Raw genomic sequence first — 21,129 nt, forward strand, 5'->3', positions numbered from 1 at the left:
GACCAAAAGCATCTGGACTTCTGATCACAACTGTACATAAGGATGCCCATTGTGACTATATGTTTGCTGATTTTGTTTTTAAACAAATTGGTGTGTATGAATATTTCCTTGATATTTGACATACTGGTTAAAAAAAATATCAACATGAAACAGCTTGACATACCTGTAATCGTCTTCTCAAAAGAATCTTCCCACGCGTACATCTTGATTAGCTTTATACTGTTGAGAATCTCATTCATTGTGCGAACTCTGCTGTCGGTTAACAATAAGGACTTCCATCTGAATTTATTTATGAGCTTGGCCATGAAAATCTACAAAAATCAAGAAAAATACATTGTGAGTGACTAAAGTTAATAAGAAGCAAAGTAATATATTTGGGATAATATAAGAAAAACACAGAAAAATCACAGTTTTGCTATCTTAGCAGCTTACTAAACAAGGAAATGAGTTTATAGAAAGGTAAAACATACCGTTCTATATGCCTCAATTTTTTGTGATATAATATTTTGTTGTTATTGTTCTTATTTTTATTGTTATTATTATATTATTGTTACAAACTTCATTTGTTTTGTTTTTTTGATTATTTTTGTTTGTCTGGTTTTTGCAATATTAGTGTTTGCCATTATTTTTCATTAGCTCATAGTAAACACATACATATATTTCATTATTGGTCAGTATTAGGTTTTAGAGATTAAAAATTTTATGCTAGCAAAAAAGAGTTGCTGGCATAAAAACAAACTATTTGCATTCTTGCAAACACCTCCCCCTGATCAAGCTTCCTAAAGAACTATGGAGTCTCCATAGGGAACCTCTTCCAGGACCCTAGCTACAAAATAGGCCAAACATTTTTGAACAATGATGTAATTTATGTAATTTTGCCTCTCTACACTATCACTATGCACAAGGTGCAAAGTTTTTCCCTAGGCAGTACATTAGGACTTTTAATTGAGCCCTTGTTTTTCCCTTTTCCTGGGTCAGAATTGTAGTGGGAAATTCTACAAGAACATATTGTCCTGAACAAAACAGCTCCCAGGAATATACAAATCCTTTACAACATTAAGGTTAAAATCATTTCTGTTGCTAACATCAAATTCGAAAATATAGCATATAAGCATACAATTTCCAAAATTTGGATTTGCTAACTTTCCACTATTTTCAGTTAAAATAAGAACCAACTTTCTTTTCACAGCTTCTAATGTAAAAATATGTCAGATTTATGTGAAATATACACAGACCTGTACAGGGATTAAAATCAGATATGTGAAGACTCCAGTCAGTGCGGTGTAGCCCAGGATGTAGCACGCGTAGACAATACACAAAACATAGAGCACTGGGCTAGACAGCACAAAGCTCCCAAACAGTACAGCCTCGAACATTCTCTGGCCATCATTGGTCAAAACGTTAATCATCTAGGCAGCAGAAAGATATGAAGAAAAGTTAATTAGGAATTGCATCAAAACAAATTTCTTTTATGTCAAAACAAGTTCAAACTATTTGTAGCACTATTGACCCACAAGATAATTTATAATACATTATGGAGGGATAGAAAGAAGAATACATGAGATATTAAAAACATGTAAAACATATGTATACACGTCAAAATATAAATCATGCTCACTCAAGATAGAATATAGCAACTGTTACGGATTCAAAGTACTGAAGATGGATACAAGAGGAAATGATTTAATGAATACACGCGTGGGAGATGGACACCGTACGCAGACAGCATCAGATCTCAAAATGGTGTAGCATTGATCAAACTCTTATAGCCTTATAGCCTCATAAAAGCCTAAACATTCACATTCTTTCTCTCACACAGCGCCTAAGCTACGACCTTGGCTCCCTGTTTATCTGCTCCTGCTGAGATGAGGCGGTATGCTCTGTTCTCTTCTAATCAGACAAATAAGGCGATGACTTTCTGCGAACAGTATTTCTTATAACTCAGCAGTATAATGCATCATAAAACAATATCATTCATTCACAATAAATCAGCAGCAGTCTAATGTAATGCAAATCAGTTTAACAAATGTAATAGTTATCACCTTCTTCTAATTCAGGAGAATAATGCAAATTAAAACTACATAATAATTCACAATCTTTAATTAGGGGTCTAACATGGCATAAGGTAATATTATAATCCCACTAATGTCTACCATGGACACAAACAGCACCACACATTCAAGTTTGTTCCACTACAGCGTGGGTGAAAGCAATGTTTTTTAAAGCAAAAATGAAATCTTTGCTAAAAAAGACATTAGCATATTTTTGTTACACCGGCCTCTGTAGGCTATCAGCTGTAAGAATATTGTACAAGTGGATAAAATTACTTTAGAATCAATTACAAGAGCATTAAAACTTTCCCAGACAAATGTGGCTATATTGCATTTATCATAGAAGTGAGAACTAGTCTTTACCTCTCCCATTGAAACACCGCTGTATACCCGCAGCGATATGATTTTCTGAAAAGCCACTGTAGAGAAAGCCCCTTTCAGTCTCACTGCTGTGCGCAGGTTTATTGCCCACAGCAAGGATATTAGGAGAGCTTTGCAACATTCTGTGGTGAACAGACCAATGGACAAACCAACACCATAGGACACTGTGTTGGACACTGACTCCTCTGGGTTTTCAATATAATTCAAGATTATGCTGATCAGCACAGCCTGAAAGAACAGGGAGAAAATGGTTAGTGACACTTAAATAACATGAATCTTTAAGATCAAATTACATATTTTATATCACCATGGACTGAGAAGGTGCAGAGAAAGAACGAAGACCCTGCTGCAAAATCGACACATTCAGGTTCGACTGAAATTTGCAGCTGCCCACATGGACAAGTCGAATGCCATCCATGAAAAAATGACACGGTCAGACAAGAGCAAGACTGAGCTATTTGGCCACAATAACAAGAGATACATTTAGAGGAGTAAAGCAGAAACTCTCAAAGCTAAGAACACTGTACCAGCTGTCAAGCAAGGCAATGGAGGCATAATGCTATGAAGCTGTTTCCCTGCACAATGTACGGACTATCTCCAAATTTTTCAACTTCATCTTAACAGATACATGGTAAAAACTTGGACAAAGTTGTTTTTTTCAACAGGACAATGATCTGGGTCTGTGCCAGAAAATCAACCAATTTAAATGAACTGTACTAGTTCTGTGAAGAAAAGTATTGAAGTTTGGTGATGGCTACCAAAAGCATCTAGCTGAGGTGCAAATTGCTCAGGAAATTTAACAAAAAATGAGTGTAAGTATATATTTAGGCTTGTAGGTATACTTTTAACCCTGTGGGGATTTGAAAAAATCTGAAATGTCATTAATGATGTGTGCTGTACACAGTGTTGGGGAGTAACGGAATACATGTACCGCCGTTACGTATTTAAAATACAAAATATGAGTAACTGTATTCCGTTACAGTTACCGTTTAAAAATGTGGTATTTAGAATACAGTTACTTTGTTGAAATAAATGGATTATACACGGCGGTACTTCCCTGTTTCATATCATCAGGACTGTTTGGGTTTTGTTTGACAGCTACGTTCTGTTGTTCCAGGTGGCAGCGCTACGGTTGCCATGGTTACAGAGTGACGCTCTCTCTGCGTGTTTCCCGGGAGAGAGAGGCCTTTTTGTTGTTGTGCTAAGCTAATAGGCAGAATGCTACAGGTACAGCTCTAAAGAATGTAGCCTCATGGGCAGTGTAGTCCGTGCTGCTGGGAGAATGGACTGCCATACACGTTATGTGTCTGTGAGCGCGAGGAGGGAGAAAAGGAAAAGTACGAGTTGTCATCAAGCAGAAATGGGAGCTGGAAGCATGTAAATATAATAATAACCACTGCAGCCAAGAAGAGTGCCCGACGAGCCCAGTTGTGAGTAAGCTATTAAGACTCGACTGTATACTGTGTTCGTGTTTTCCTCCGAAACAGAATACATTTTGGTGCATGTATTCTGTAATCTGTAATGGAATACATTTTAAAAGTAACCTTCCCAACACTGGCTGTACAATAGTTCCACCCTGAAAAATGAAACGGTTCAAAGAAAAAAACAGAGGCACAGAATTACCGTGACATTCATCCCCGTGATGATTGTATGTAAACTTCACCACAGATGTACATATTAGTTATTATATATTGCTACACTTTCAGGTACTACTTTTCAGAACAAAATGTACTTTCATCACAAGATCTGAGATTAAAATCATTGTTTGTTTGTTTTTTTTTTACTTATGTGCACCTTCAGATGACTTGATGAGATGGTTCCTCTCTAAATTGCTCAGATGCGACATTTAGAAATGGCAGAAATGCCTTTGGACAAAACTGGTTTCCACTGTATACAGCTGGGATTGTTCATGTTCTAATATCTAAGAACATGAAACACAGAGATGATGACTCACCGGTCCCAAAAATGCTGAAACCATGGCAAGAATACCAACAATGACAGAGACAATCAGCCTGGTTCGTTGAAAGTGAAAGGCCACACGAACCAGTGAGGCTTTTTCCAGACCCCTCTTTGCCACTTCTTCATCCCAGAGTCTCTGAAACCTGCCAGACACTTACAATCAGGACCTACTCACCCAGCAGTCTGTTTTTCTTTTAAATATTATAGGTACTTAGTAAATTTCAAGTACTTTTCCAACTGTCACTATGTCTTTGGATTTTGACTGTGATCCCCCTGACTCATTTTTGGATATGTTGTGTTTAAATCTGAATATAATATGAAGAGAAAAGACCTTTGTGCACTGGTGTCAGCAATATCAAAAGGAGACAACTTTAGCTCGGAGATGTCCAGCTTATTCCTAAAAATGGACCACATTATGGGGGTCATCCAGGCAAAAGTTATGAAGGACAGGGAACCTGCATTGTCCACAGGGTGGGGCCTAAATATAAAGCAGACATAAAATGTTGTGTGAAAGGAGGGCATTAATACATTTCCAAGTATAAAGTATTTATATGGAAACAAATAACTAGCCATCAAATATTATCTAAGTTCATCTAAACGATCAAGTTTGATATTGACACTGACTGTGGTGAGGAAAAACGCAAGGGCTTGAGAATCTGCAAGCTCTGCTGATATTTCCTAAATGAGGAAGGGTGATCCATTTCACAGCTGTGCACACAAGGATCATCTGGATTGATGATCTCAGATCCAGTTCGCCACCGGACACCATCGTCTGCCTAAACAGTCAAAAAAGCAAAAAGAAAGTACAAGACAATCAGTAAAAAAGGCAGAGTGGATGAAAGACTGAGGTTGTGCCTTAGTCAATAGCTAAATGTCTGAAATTAGCTAAGCATCTAAAAGGAAAGCAGGATGTGGATGATGGAAAAGATGTCAGGAAGTAAAAGCAACATGTAAATTTGCTGTTTGTTTAGTACTTACAAAGGAGAGTCTTCGAGTGCCATTCTCCCGCAGAGAATATTTTTTCTTCATTTTGTTCTATGTTAAAAGAGACCAAACCACAAAGTTGAAATGATACTAACCAACATGATAATTCAAGTAGAAATGTCTAATTTAAGAGCATTATTTACCAGAATCAAAAACAGGAGGCTGTAATACATCACACATGTAATGCTGGTTTTAAACTGCCCTGCCTTAAGTCCAGACCTGTTACTCACTCAAAATATTTAATGCGTTGTGAAACAAAAATAAAACAAAAAAGGCTGTGAACTGGTAAGCAGCTGAAATCCTCCATGAAGCTAGAATGTCCTTTTAAAGCTAAAGAAACCGGTTTCCTCGGGATACCTGCGTATCGTCTGCATAGCAATGGAAAGCAATTTTGTGCCTTCTAAGAATAGAACCAAGGGGCAGGAGATGTAGAAGGAAAAGCAGAGGTCCAAGTATTGATCCCTGTGTTACCCCACATGAGACTGGAGCTGAGGAGGATCTGAAATCCAAAAGACTGAGATCTTCTCTCAGCCAGGTAAGACCTAAGCCACTGCAGAGCAGTACCACTGTTACGGCCCTAGCTGGGCCTCCTGATACTGCCCTTGTGTGGGCGTGGTGTTTTTCTCCACCTCCTCCTCTCTTGCTCCACCCCTCTGTCTCTCTCTTGCTCTTCTCTCTCCCCAGGACACAGCTGCTGCTCATTGGATTCATTTACCAACTGGGCCCAGTCAGCAATCACCTCTCTGAGGTCATATAAGCTGGGGATGAGCTGTGAGCAGTGTGGGGTGTTCTTGGTGTGTAGTTATCCTGCCTGAAGTGTGGAGTTGTGGAAACAGTATAGCTGCTTTACGTAAGTAGTATGGGCTTGTGGGCCTCGGCAGCAGTAAGGCTAGCTGCTGCTAGTAATAGGGTGAGCTTGTGGGCCCCTGGAAGTGCCTCCTCGTGGTGTGGAGTTTTTGTTTGGTTGTTGTGCTCTTTGTTGTTGCAACCTTTTTTCCTTTTTCTGAGTGTTATTGGTAAAACGGTGTTGCCGGCTCTTTATGTTAAGATTATCTATAATAAAGACTATTTTATTTACTAAAAACACCTGTCTGTTTTCCTTTCATTCTGTTCTGGACTCATTTGTTACTGGTCCCCTCACTCACATGCCTAGACCCCTTCGGGGGGATGTAACAATGTGGGGGTGCGTCTGGGATATGAATGGAAGGAACAGCAATTGTTCCTGGGTTTTTAGTGAGTTGTTTGCCGGTGGCTTGTTTAGTTGTATTTTATCTGCTGCGCTCTCTCCAGTTAGCAAAGGGGAGTGTCTAGCTGAGCGTAAGCTCCTCCTTCAGGCATTCATTTTTTTTTTAAATTTTTTTTTTTTACTTTTTATTTTTGGAGTAATCCCGGGTGGGGATAAGTTCCCTGTCGGGGGTAGGCTTGTCGGTGCTTTGTGCACTTGATGCTTAGCCTTTAAAGTTGCCTCGAGCCTGGTACACTCCAGAAGCTAAGCAGGCTAAGATTTTAGTAGGCAGGTCTGGGGAGAGGGTGGTATTTTTATTTATTGGTTAACCCTGTGGCCACACATATTTCCCACCTGTTTTTCATTTGTGTATTGGAGGTGGTGCTTCTTTGTTACTATTAGCCTAAGGTGGTTTTAGTTTTAATGGCTACCTTTGATATTACTGTTTCTAGCAAACCCTTCGCTTGTCCAACTGGACACCTATAGGAAGAGGGATTTGCATGAGGTGGCATCATTTTATGGCATTTCTGTCTCCACAGCTCTGCGTAAGGCTGAGCTGAAGGCTGCTCTTGTGTCTGGCTTGGTGGAGAAAGGGATGGTGGCCCTGCCAGTGTCTGCCAGTCTACCTGAGCATGGTGTAACGTCTCAGCCTGTTCTGCAGGTGCCAGCTCAAGGTGTAGCTCCATCAGTGTCTACGCCTGTTGTTCAGGGGCTGCCTGAGGACAAGCCAATGACACTGCCTCACTTTGAACCACTCTCCATAGGGTCATCTGTAGGTTCAAAGCACGATGCTAGGCTACGTGTCCGCCTGGCTCGTCTTCAGTTGGAACGGGAGGATCGTGAGGGAGTTCCAGCTAAAGGAGGAGTTGGAGCTTAAGCGTTTAGACGCAGAGCTTGCCAGAGTCAAGGAGGTTGAATTGAAAAAGGTGGAGGCGGAGACAGCTGTTAAGTTGCGACAGTTGGAACTCCAGCAGGCTTCCCTTTCTCCGACTGCCTCCATTCGGCAGGCAGACACACCATTTGATGTGGGGGAAAAACATTCGTCTGGTTCCAGTGTTTCGCGACACTGAGGTTGACAGTTATTTTGAGTTCTTTCAGCATATAGCCACAGCCTTGCACTGGCCACGGGATTCGTGGGCTATTTTGCTACGATGTAAGCTGGTAGGTAAGGCTCAGGAAGTTTGTTCCTCATTGTCAGCTCAGGACAGTCTGAATTATGACAAGCTGAAAAGTGCCATCCTGCTAGCTTATGAGCTAGTCCCAGAAGCTTATAGGCAGCGTTTCCGGGGATTAAGAAGGGGACAGGGTCAATCCTACCGAGATTTTGCAAGGAAGAAAAGTGTGCTTTTTGATCGGTGGTTTAAGAACTGCATCTCCGAGCGCATCGCAGTATACCTCAGTGAACATAAGGTGTCCTCATTACAGCAGGCTGCAACACTGGCTGATGAGTTTGCCCTCATCCATAAAACTAGTGTTATTAAGCACGAGCGACGCGATGCCTCAGTGAAGGTTAGCAATGTGCCAGCTGTGCAGTACCCAAGGAGCGAGTTACCTGTGTCCCGTCCCAAGGAAAAACCAAAGTGTTTGTTTCAAGTCTGGCCATTTAGTAGCAAATTGTAAGACCTACAAACAGAAACAGACAGTCTCAAGGGCTAGGAGTGTACCAGCTAGCAAAGCTGATACAGGTGTGGTTTCAAGAGCCAAAACAAAGCTCTGTTTCTTCTGCCACAAACCTGGCCACCTGGTTGCTCACTGTTTGAAAGCAAACTCAAAGCAAAATCAATCTGCTTTCAAAAGAGTGAACTGTGGTTCACAAAGAGACAAAGTTGCCAGTCCTAGGCAACAATTGGAGCATAATTGCTCAGTGGTGTCATTTGGTCACTGTCAGAGATCAACTAATTGTAATCTGCCACCTGTTGACCGTCTTTCGGGTCCAGATGACCTGCAGTGTGACACACTGTGTACGACACAAACATTCAAACCTGCACCTCTGGCTAACCAGCATGCCTTTTGCCATGACCTAGCGAAGAAGCGTCAGAAGTGTTGCTGTAAGGCCTTCTAGCTGCCTGACCCTCCCCTCCTCCTTCTTTATTGCCCCTCCCCTTGTCTCTCTCTGCCCCTGCCTTCTCCTTTAGGGCACACCTGCTGCTCATCTGCCCTCGTTTACCACCAATTACCCTCAGAGGTGATATAAGCTGGAGAAGAGCAGTGTGGATGTGGGAGAGGCTTCTGGTGGATTTCCTCTGTGCTGGTCAGTGTGTGAGTCTGGTCTAGGTGTGGAAAAGGCCTGCTGTGTGTGACCAGCCCCACTGTGCGTGGCTCTTTGTGAGTAGTCCTTAACTGAGCGGTGGTTTCCCTTAAGTAACGGCAGCCTCCATTATTGTTTGGCCTGCCTGGTTATTGTTAATAGCAGCGTTGCTGTCTTTTTCTGTTGAAGCCTGATAGTTTTCTTTGAAGTGGTCACTATCTCTTTGGGTTGACCTGTCTGATTTATCATTAAAGCAGCGGTGCTGTCTCTTTTTGTTGTTACTATTTATATGATTATTGAGTTAATTGATTATAATAAAGATTTATTTTGTGTTAAATACCTCTCCCTGGCGTTCTTTTCCAGATTATGGATCTTCGGATCCACATTATGTCAGCAGCTATTCTCCACCATGAACTATGTTAAAGACAAACACCGCTCACGCCTGACAGATGACAGCTTACAGTCCTGCGTAAACTGACTTCGTACAGCCCCGATTAGCAGACGCTGTGCGCAGAGGTTCGGGACCATAAGTCTTATTGTAAACATATCACGGCAGACCAACGAAGTTTGCATGAACACGCTTTTCAGCATCTCTTTATTGACCACTTTTCACACACGGTTGCTGTACGCATACAGCCGGCTGTAGCTTTTCACCTCACAGCCCGACATACACCACCAACAACACAACAGCACAGATAGCGCAGACGTAAAGGCAGCGAGGCGTGATTGCGGGTGTCGCTCAGGTGCGTCCGCCTCCCCTGCAGCGGCGCTGCAGACCACGCCCCGCCGCACGCATTAACCTGGTAAAATACATATTTAGGCAGAATTTTGCAAATATCTATTTTTTTACCAATTATTTTTTTAAAAGTCAGGTCAAGGCTCCAACAGCCCAAAGGCGATGTAAGGGTGGTGGCTGACAACAGTTTTTGTTTGCTACATGGATCATTTTAGTTCAGCTGGGTGTCTTTCCTTTTGTTATATTTCTTTAAGAGTTCAAAATGTGTTAATTACATAAATAAAATGTAATTTTCTCTGTAGCACTTCAAGGATTTCACAAGCAACACACCTTAGTTGTTCACACAAAGCATAAAGGTAAAAAACAATATATACAGTGTTATCTTCATTTTAGATGTCAAAAAGTATTTGCGGCTCCCAGTGTTTTCTTTTGCGTGGAAACAGAGTCCAAATGGCTCTTTGGGTGTAAAAGGTTGCAGACCCCTGGTCTAGGTGAACCAAGATCACATGATTCTGAATCTGTAGCCAAGAGGATGTCATTAACAACCCTATGCAACGCAGATTCTGTGCTATGCAGAGATTTAAAAGCAATCTCAAAGACATTATTTTTTTAATTTAAAAAGTTTTCAACTGACAAGCAATTTTCTCCAGAATTTTACAGAAAAGAGTAAGCTCGCAAATAGGCCTAAAATTTGATTAAAATAGTGGGCTGTTGTTCTTAAGCAGAGGTTGAGCTGTAGCATGCTTAAAGGTTTTAGGAAAAGTACCAGATAAAAAAAAAACTGGTATTAATAATAGCAAGAACAGATAGACCAAGAGTAGAAATGACCTCTCTAAATAATCAAGGTGGAGCAACATCAATAGGGAAACCTCAGGGCTTCAGATGACAAACAGAGAGAAAGTTACAGGCTCAAACTGGTAGAAAGCAACAGAGCAAAGAACAAGGGCTGAATGGTAAAGAGTAGGTGGTGTTATCTTAACCCTGGCATTATTCACCTTTTCCACAAAGAAATTCAAAAATACCTCACATGGCACAGGGGAGCTAACAATGTGTAAACAGTAGAAGCAGACAGCTAAAGACAAGTTCAATTATTAACATCTATTTTAATGGATGACACATTTCAAGGTGAAATGTGTCGACACATTTCACCTTGAAATGTGTCGACACATTTCAAGGTGAAATGTGTCATTTAAATACGCAGTTACGTATTTAAATTTAAATACGCAGTTACGTATTTCACCTTGAAATGTGTCGACACATTTCAAGGTGAAATGTGTCGACACATTTCAAGGTGAAATGTGTCGACACATTTCAAGGTGAAATGTGTCATTTAAATACGCAGTTACGTATTTAAATTTAAATACGCAGTTACGTATTTCACCTTGAAATGTGTCGACACATTTCAAGGTGAAATGTGTCGACACATTTCAAGGTGAAATGTGTCATTTAAATACGCAGTTACGTATTTAAATTTAAATACGCAGTTACGTATTTCACCTTGAAATGTGAAATGTGAAATGTGATCTGATTGGCCGTGGTCCAGTTGAAAGTGCAGGTGGAAGTGGGAGGTGAGTAGCTTGAATAAATCGATATCAATTCATTAAATCCTCAATCGACTTTTAAATATAACTGTGTTTTGCCAGATTCTCAGATTAAAGCTCACAAAACTATTTCAACAACAACCAAACAGCAAATGAGAGCAGGTACACGGATTCCACACAAAGACGTAAACACAGAACGGACCCGACGCATCATAATCAGCTTTGTCTTTCTCGGCTTTCTCACCCGACGGCCCGTAGACGGACACGCTGTCGGAGCTTATTCTAATGCGTCCGGTCCACGCTGTGATTACGTCTTTTTGCGCTGATTCTGAGCTGGAGGTTTTGTCTCTCTCCAACCAAAATTCACCGAGCCAGCAGCAAAAGAAGCAGCAAACTGCGCTTCACATTTGATCAATGTCGTCATGAATTTTGCTGTTTTGCCTCCACGACTATTAAAATCACACTTCATGCACAGCTAGCTCTCTCTCTATCTCTCTCTGTACTTCAAGAACAGTTTCCCGTCTCCAATCTCTGTTTTCTGTATTATTCATTCGCTTATTACCCACCAGTCTACCGTTGTTTACAGCGCTGTCGGCTGCTGTCTTTTTCTTTTCTCTTTCTTTTTTTCACTTAAATGACCTCGGACAAGAAAGCTTATTTTTTCTGTTGTTCAATACTGAAGAAATTTAAACTTTATATGCAGAACATTGTAGAATATTTTTAAGGTTATCTGCTATAAAAAGCCAGACCAGGAAAATCTCCTTCATGTTTTTCTGTGTTTTATTCTCAGTTACTTTCACACAAAGGCTTCTGCTGTGATGTTCACAATTCTGATGAAGTCAGTACTGATAAATGATCAGAATTATAATATTTCTGACTGTCTGAAGCTAAGTTGAATCAAATTGGGACTTTGAAAACCGTAATCGAATGGATTATAGAAATCAGTGATGATACCCAGCCCTAGTGAGCAGCCTAGGCACGACAGAAGTGGATGTAGCTGTAATAGGAAAAGAACTATTGCTAACTTTTCTGTTAAGTTAAGGCCTGATCCTTCTGAAATTCATAGCCAGTGCTCTGACACAGTGTCATCAATCTTTGAATGCTGAAAAAGCACAGTGTATCCAGAAAAACACATTATATTATATAAATTATTATAAAATTTGTGTGCGCCTAACTTTTGTACCGGTACGCCCATGGCAAAAAGTTAGTCTAGAGCCCTGCCACTTAGATACGTTTAAGCTTAAAATCTTATCAACTTAAACACTGCACATGCAGATTACAGCGCTGCTTTTGAAACATCTAACTAATAACATATAAAAAAACCCCCACTAACTATTCCTAACTAAATTATTAATAAATAAACATTAAGAATATTTATTTTGGTAATGATGTCTTAAAAATGAAGTTAACTATAAAACACAATCAATGAAAACTGACAATCATAAAATACAAACACAAACTAAAAAGATCAAAACTGAGCTAAACTAATTTACAGTAAACACAGTGAAACTTTTCCTGTCTGAATGAATAAATTAAATTAATCTAAAAAAATCAGAACAATACCTCTGTGTGGAGAACAAGGGAGACACACTGCTGCTAGTCAACACTGACAGTCAGTGAAGCAGCATTTTACTCTGCCTTGCATAAGTAACTTTTATGGAGATCAAAGGTTAGCCTGTTTAGAGATGATTGCCATTCTTCGTTCTAACTGGACAGCTTAGTCACAATGACAAATCATTTAAAATCAGTGGTAACACTTAATAATAATGACACGCTATTGGGCATTAGTAAAGTATTAGTAAGTGCTTAATTCATTTATAAAGCATTATTCCTCCTTACATCAATTGATGTATGATGTGCTATTCTGAGTTTTTATTCAATTTGACTGTATGAGGAGGAGGAGGAGACCATCCAATACTCCTTTTATTTCAGCCGTGTTCACCAGACACCGTTCTTTCTAATTCAGGAGCACTCTGGAATTGAACCTGACTGGATGCTGACTCATCTCACTAAAAGCTCACTAACACAAACCAGAGCAACACTGAACCTCAGGAATGAACTAAAGAACTTTCAAACATCCCAGTAATCCTCACTAATGTTTTATCATGACCTTATTCATATTTTATTTTAAATGAAAAACCTTAAACGTTACATTACCCAGTTACCCAACTGCTCATTCTCTCTTAAACTCCTCTTACAGACTTAGACTCTCATCCTACCAATGTTTTAGTGTTCTGCAAACCTCAAGTGGACTATGTTTGCATCACTCATTTTAATTATCTATATATGTGTGTGTGTGTGTGCATTTAAATACTTTGTTAATCACTTTCTTAAACTTTTTAAATGATACCATGAACATGTTATACATGTGACTGTGAATGGAGAATAAATATTTATATCTGGTGATTGAACTGCTTCTTATGTAGTGCTCTTCTATTCTACCCGAGCACTCAAAGCGCTTTATAAAACTTGCCTCATTCACCCATTCACACCCATTCTTACGAGCACGCTTTCTTAAGTAGATGACTTACTCTACCTTCTGAGCCACAGCTACAGACTAAGGATGACCAATGCTTTATAAATGATGAATTAAGCACTTCCTCATATCTTATTAATGCATAATAGTGTGTCATTATAAAGTAACTACCTGATAAAGACCAATATGTGTGTCATTATCCTTAAACCAAACTTACACTGAAGAATTAAACAAATAAAATCTAGATTTTAGGTCGTTCTGTCTTCTAACTTAATGTATTGGGGAAAGCATGCAACTATTCTGATAAATCTCACAAAACAAACGGCCATGTGAACATACAAACCACGCTCAGTGGTAACCTTTTATGTCAAGGTATCCCTCTTTCTGATGACTCTGTGTGGACTGGTGATGTCTAAAAGAAGAAAAGAAAAGAAGAAAATATCCTTTTCTAATAATATCACTACTAACATTTATCTGCAGGTAGATAGGACAGTATGTTCTGTGCCTTCTCAAACAGCCACCAGTTGTTTCACATTCCTGACTGTGCCATATGGTGGGATTAAAGGGGAATTGCATCAGTTTTACATGTCAAAATTAATGTATTTGCATGGGAGGAGCCTCATACAGCTGGAGGAACTGTGTCATGTTTGAAGGATATTAGCGTTTAGTTAGTCTACAAATTGTAAAATCAAGGTATTCAGTTGAGTGGGCATTAGATTCAAGATACCTCTTCTTCCAATAAAGTGGACTTATTTGAGGTTTAGATTTTATTTGCCATTTGCAATATAAGTCATCTCAACATGTTTTTACATATGAAGGAAAAATCATAAGATATTAGATAGGGAACCAGTGACACCCTGTGAGCAAGCACTTCCTAATGCCACATTTAACTGAGTGGCTCATTACAGTTTCCGTTTGGATTTGTCAAGCAAATTAACATTTGATATTAATAGATAGATGAGAACACAGTCGATGTTAAGAGGTTAAATATTTATACTGTGCTTTCCGACTCCACATTAAAGTAAAGAGACCCTTTCATGCCAGGATACGGAAAAGGTGAAGACATTAATTATTCAGTACAACCTTCATAAATCTCACTGGTAACTGCTGTGTTGGTGGCTGTTGTGATAGCATAATATCATTCATGAAAATAGTTTGAAGAAAATAGTTCTTAAATTGTTTAGCACTGACTTTATTGTTTGTTATTTACGGAAGAGGATTAGGGCCACTGGAAAAAAAATCTGAGATTAAAGTCAGAATTCTGACTTTTTTTCTCAGAATTCAGGGAAAGAAGAAAAAAAAAAGACGTGCCCACTTTTTTCCCCCTGTGGCCCTAATCCTCTTCCGTACACTCCTCTCCAACTCTGGCCAGCTCAAATTGATAACCTAGGTTAAAAAGGGGAGGGACGGACAGACCGAGGAGGGCTGAGAGATTTCGTTCGATAAGCCCAATGTCCTTCAAGAAAATCAACCAATGGTACATCGCGGTCGCAAAAAAAAATTATAATATACTTTTTGGGGTAAATTATAATATAATAATAGCCATTTGAAATGTCGTTTACTAGCTTTTGTATAAATTGAGAATGCGAATAAACTGACTATTCCCGAATTTCACTTTCACCTTTATTTTGAAATTGGGCCTTAAGTTCTCTTACCGTAATATTTAGGACACACACAACTCAAAACATGCACTGACTGTGCTTCTAAAACTGGAGGCTGGTTTGAGGAAATCCTCGTCTGAACCCACCTGTGATGTCCAGTCCTGGGGCATAAGGGTCACAGGACAGACCGACCTCTCTGATAAGGTCTCAGGCAAACCAGATGTCGAAATATTTGCGCAGTGAAATTTGGCTACCTGTGGTAAGTAAGGAAAATATTAACCCGACAGCTTGAACATGTTCTTCCCGTGATACCTATCTACATCCATGTAGTGTCAAGCAGTTGGGCTCTATAGGCGTATTTTCTCTAGAGTTTTTGTTTTTTCAGGGAGCAGGTCAAGTTCCTGATAAATACCCCAAACCTTGAAACCAATCATTTCTCAAGAAAGATGGCGTCAGCAGATAATCCTGAGGACCGCTGTGTGGAGATGGTAAGAAGGTATCTCTTTTTAACAAACTGTCTAAAACTGACGATTTGCGTGATTAGTAGAGAAAATTCCGATTCAGAAGAGAGAACTTTTTCCTTTATTTAGGTCTAAGTAAAATACTAGTTTTAAAGTACTTTAATTTGCTCTAGACCATTAAAAAATCCTAAAAGAGCACAAGAGACGTCCTCCCGTGCCTACGTGAAATAACAGTGTCACTGATTAGGCATTTACCCCATTTAGACATTGTTATCTCTGTTTCTGCCTGGGCTGCAGCGCCTCTGTTTCAGAAAGTTTATTGTTAAAGTCATATTTACTAGTTATTCCCAGTAAATATGCAGCTCTGGATCTGTCTCCGTTTGACAGTCATCCTCGATTGGGAAAAACCTGTAATGACCAGCGTCTCGTGTTCTTGTTGGCATAAGTGAAGCCACACAATAAAAAGATGCACCCAGTATGTTAAACTTGATTCTTATGAGGCGTAGACTTGCAAGTAGAGTTAAACATATTCAAAAAAGCCTACTTTCACTAAAAGACTTGTGCTGTAGTTACTATATCAACCCTCACAGTATCTCCTTCAGATGTTGCTGACGTTGGTACGCAAAGGTCTCTGATTCCCATTTCTTTACACTCATTTATCATATACTGTATTACTAATGCATAATAGACCTAGTTCATGAAATTTGTATTTGAGCCAAAGATTCATCAAAAATTAGACTATATTGTCCACATCAAATGTAGGATGTTTTAATCATGGAAAAAGACTTGATTTGTTGTTAAAATGAGCCCACTGAGTGTGAGTGTCTGACAGGTTTCAGAGACTCTGGAAGGAAGAAGTGGCAAAGAGAGGCCCGGAGAAGGCCTCGCTAGTTCGTGTGGCCCTGCGCTTTCTGAGAACCAGGCTGATTCTGTCGACCGCTGTTTCCGTCTTTGTGGCATTGTCATTATTTCTCGGGCCTGTGAGTTATCTGTCTTACAATATATAATACACTGCTCCAAAAAATGAAGGAGAATTTTATAATTAGAGTATAACGTCAACTAGGATAAAGCTCTGGGATATTTATCTAGTCAGTTAAGTAGCAGAGGGGGTTATTCATCACTTTCAACTGCTTTGGTATTAATGAAGTCAACAACAGGTGGACCAGAGGGGGGAAATGAGAAACAAGAATGGTTCTACAGGTGACATTTACACAGATGTTTTTTTCCCTAATCTGTTCTGACTGATTTTTTTTAAAAATTCACCAACTTTGCTGGGTTCAATGTCACTACTGGTAGCATGAGGCAGTATGTGGACACTAAAGAGGTTACACAGGTTGTCCAACTCCTCGATGATGGCACATCAGTATGTGCCTTTGGCAGGTTTGCTCTCCCAACACAAATAAAACCATCTAAGCAATTAAAGAAAAAAATATTGCCTTAACAGGATATAGCTATATGAAACTGACAAATTACATTAGTTGGAGAAGTTACCAAGAGTGGCATGGGGTGCATGCTTTTATTTTAAGCAGAAAAAGAACCAAAAATTGCACATTTTCATTATAGAGCTAAAAAGCCAAAGCCCCCTCTCTGCTACAGTTTGACATTAATAACACCCCAATCATGTGAATTTTACACCCACCCTAACTATACACCACGCTGCAGTTTAAATGATTCCTGCTCTTTAGCAGGGCGACCGTGGCTCAGGGTGTTGGGAAGCATATCTGTAGCTGGAAGGTCGCCGGTTCGATCCCTGGGCTCTCTGTCCTGGTCGTTGTGTCCTTGGGCAAGACACTTCACCTACTGCCTACTGGTGTTGGCCAGAGGGGCCGATGGCATGATATGGCAGCCTCGCTTCTGTCAGTCTGCCCCAGGGCAGCTGTGGCTACAACCGTAGCTTGCCTCCACCAGTCTGTGAATGTGAGAGTGAATGAATAGTGGCATTGTAAAGCGCTTTGGGTGCCTTGAAAAGCGCTATATAAATCCAATCCGTTATTATTATTTAAGTAACTCAATCCTTTCTTTCTGGCCTTTCAGACTGTTTTGGTCTAGAAGGTAGAACTTAACAAAAAAGCATTTTTCTACTTAAAAAAGTAAGTTGTCTACATGTACACGTTTCAGTGAGTTGACTAATCAATGTTAAAAGTCAGTGCAACACAGAAATTAATAAACACCTCCTTAACTTAAATGTTTGAGTATATTGAACAAAATACTTTTGTCATCAATCAACAACAGAAAATATTAAGTTTGTGTAACATGTAAAAGTGAGTTTGAACATCCTTGGTGTTTGAACTGCCCATAACTGGACCATAACAAAAAAATAATTACAACTGCCATAAAAAAAGAAGAAACGGAAAAAAACAGAGGTTGGCACCACTACCTGGTAAGTTTCTTGTTTTATAGTCTTTTATAAATATGTACTAGTTACAGGAATTTACTGCTTAAGTTTAGTCTGACAATGGCAGCTACATGATGTGAATTGACACTGTGTTATGCTAGTTGTTACTCTATAAAAGTATAAAAGCGTTTGTATTTTTTCCTGTTGTTAATGAAATCTGTCAATTAAATCTGTCACTCTGGTGGTTACTTTGGTTAGCCATAGGTGTGTATGAGACCATGCATACAGCAGAGGGTAACCCCGTAGCATATGTTCGTATCATCACAGGCGTAGCAGTTGTCTGCATTCTTATCACTTTGTGGGAGTAGAGGTGTGTTTCCCCTAGACTGTGTTCAGTGAGTTAACTAAGCATTGAATTTCAAAATAGATTAATTACAAGTTATATTTGTACACTTTAAATTTGATAGTTTTAATCATAGTTTAGCATAGTAAAGTTGCTAAAGTTAAAGTTGTTAGCTAGCTTTCTTTTAGCTAGCAAACGTTCCTCGTAAATACAGAGTACATTGTCAATTTTTCCACTTATACTTAAAATTTGTCACTTGTCAGGGTGCATTTGGTTAGCAGATAGACCTTGCAGACAGCAGAGCATGTTCAATTTGAACCTGTATATGTTCAAATTAACCAGTCAGTAGCTGCCTGCATTTTTATCATGGTGTCAGAGTAAATTTGTGTTTTGACGGTCTTGGGTGAGATAACTAATTACTGACAGAGTGAAATGTGGTGAATTTATGCCAGAGTATTTATGTGAGTAAAAGTATTTCTATCAAATGTATTGATATTTTAAGCTCAAATGTGAAATATGCCTGAGGTTAAAGTTAGTTGACCTAGCAAGAAAAAACAAAATTGTGTGTGTGCACACAAGACCTTCTGTAATTGTAAGCATAATGTGAAGTGTGGGGTTGTGGCATGTCAACAGTGGTCTTCAAATAATTAAAAAGAAAATTCTCTCACACATTTGGATATGACACAATTTTTCCAATTTTGAATTACAGTCTGTAGATTTATTTATTTATTTTTTTTAAAATTTTGGATTCATCTTTTCAGTGTTTCATTGTAGTGTTTTAGAGAAGGTTTTATACTTAAAATAACTTGTTAACTCAAAAGCCTCGATAAGTCTTTGTAGTCTTTTATAGTCCTTAGAACTCAACAAAAACTGTTTGAAATAGTCTCCAAATCTAGGTTACATTTACTTTCACTCACCTTATCCTACTGCTAGCAAAGGGTGCATTGAAAGCAGGGCAGTATGTAACAGATTTAATTCAAGTTATAAAAATTAAATTGTTTATTTGTTAAAAACAAAAATTAAATCAATAATTAGCAAAACGCTAGTCCTATAAATGTAATATGTTTGACTTTTCGCCTAGTAAACTTTTTTTATTCTCCAGAGTTTGGTGGAAACAAGAAGAGAGGTCGCAATCCGTTGCCTGATGGTGTATTTGAAAGAGAAAGAAGAGGATTTCTTCAGAGAACAGCTGGTAGGTAAATCTCACATTGTTTTGTGTTATATTTTTAAATAGCACATAAAATACCGACATGTTTCTTTTTAACCTACTTGCCAGGATGGTGAAGAACAGTTCTCAGAAGAAGTGGTAAAGATCGTAGTCACCAGACGTGCAGCAGTGTCTCTTCCAGCCGTCGCTAAAATTGTGGTTGAAGGAACAGCTGTCCTGGAAGACCTTGATGTGCCCAGAGCATGTGCCTTAATGATGGGACTTATATACTCTCTCAATCTGAGCTACCCCAAACAAGTAAAGAACATTCTGTGATTCTGTGATATTTACCAAGTTGATAGGTTAAAGTTAATGTTTAATAATAAGCAGATTTGCAAAAACAAATTGCCTTATGTTGCAATGTTAGTTTTCTGAGGTATTTTAGAAGGGTGTGATTTAAAATTATTGTTATTTGGAAGACTAATATATATATATTTGCCGCTTTATTTAATATACCTTTACAAATCTTTATAGTGGTTCTCAAAGTTAGTCATCAGGCCCCACTGCTCTGCTTGTTTCTATTAATAATTAAACATTGTTGATTGGCTGGTGTGTTCAGTTAATCAGAAGTTGTAGACACCATTGTGGAGTAAGAAAAACGAAGTGAATTGGTATGTTTTAGCTTCTGATTCAACACACCTTGTCCAGGTAATAAACATGCTACATTTTCTTTTGTTACTGAGGTTGTTTGTGGAGGAATTGTACTGAAATACATTATTGTTTTTGCCCACTCATTTATAATTAAAGGGCTGCTGTAATGTTTGATTTATGTTGTATGACACAGAAGTGTATTACTTTGAAAATGTTATGCAATAAACTGTTTCATCAGTTGGAATAATTTAAATGGCTATATTTGCATGGATAATTGTGAGTAGGATATATGTAAAAAAGTAAGTTAGATTAACTCAACTAATGTAATTTGTCAACTCAATATTACCAGAAATTCTAAATTAATATTAGGTTGCTTAAACTTAATTATGCTTTCACAGGTCAAAGTAAATCATGTTGGTTTGTTGAACCAGTTGAGTTAGCCAAACCTAAAAATTACTTGCTGGATTTACTTAATAATATGCAAAATTTGTAACTTAAAAAGCTGAGTAGAAATTGTTATCTCAATTTTTTTAAGTTGAGCCAACAAAACATTTTTTAGAGTGCAGCAGTCAGACTGAAAGGAGAATTCAAATTCAAATTCAAATTCAAATTTTATTTGTCACACACACACAACCATACACAGTATGACATGGGGGTGAAATGCTTGTAGCTGTACAATGCCCGACCATTAAATGACAGAAAAAAGTTTTACAGTATTTACAATTTACTACAAAATTTACAAATTAACTTAGGAATTTACAGTATAAAATAAAATAAAAAAAAAGTGCAAATAGCAGAAAGAGATTATCAAGATTATAAATTATAGGATTATAGGAAGAGTGTGGTGGTGCGTGTGGTGATGTGATGTGTGTGAGAGTCCAGTCCTACACCTGGTTCAGGGTCAATTCTCATCAGTTGGTTTTCAGAAGGTCATGTCTCTGCAGACACAAAGGACCATTTCAAACGGAGAAGTATTTGTATCATCTTATT

General features: G+C 38.7%; 1 protein-coding gene across 12 annotated transcripts in view; it reads right to left on the minus strand.

Moving 5' to 3' along the window:
* Positions 1–19,792, minus strand: part of abcc12 (ATP binding cassette subfamily C member 12) — a 33,654-nt gene extending 13,862 nt beyond the window's left edge. The window contains exons 1-10 of one of the 12 annotated variants that reach the window (XM_087844187.1): positions 19,611–19,792; positions 17,303–17,572; positions 13,961–15,456; positions 5,370–5,426; positions 5,016–5,167; positions 4,723–4,869; positions 4,387–4,534; positions 2,415–2,660; positions 1,236–1,409; positions 164–311 (exon numbers count right to left, since the gene is read on the minus strand). In XM_087844187.1, coding sequence (XP_087700313.1) covers positions 164–311; positions 1,236–1,409; positions 2,415–2,660; positions 4,387–4,534; positions 4,723–4,869; positions 5,016–5,167; positions 5,370–5,420 — 1,066 coding nt within the window. In that variant the 5' untranslated portion in view covers positions 5,421–5,426; positions 13,961–15,456; positions 17,303–17,572; positions 19,611–19,792. Of the gene's footprint in view, positions 1–163; positions 312–1,235; positions 1,410–2,414; positions 2,661–2,739; positions 4,535–4,722; positions 4,870–5,015; positions 5,168–5,369; positions 5,427–12,688; positions 13,423–13,944; positions 16,953–17,302 lie in introns of those variants that run through there. The other 11 variants (XM_087844129.1, XM_087844248.1, XR_015719358.1 and 8 more) reach the window with 11 other exon arrangements.
* Between the last annotated feature and the right edge of the window lie 1,337 nt (positions 19,793–21,129).

This window comes from Neolamprologus brichardi, chromosome 1 (assembly GCF_056152115.1).
Source record: "Neolamprologus brichardi isolate AB-2024 chromosome 1, ASM5615211v1, whole genome shotgun sequence".
NCBI lineage: Eukaryota > Metazoa > Chordata > Actinopteri > Cichliformes > Cichlidae > Neolamprologus > Neolamprologus brichardi.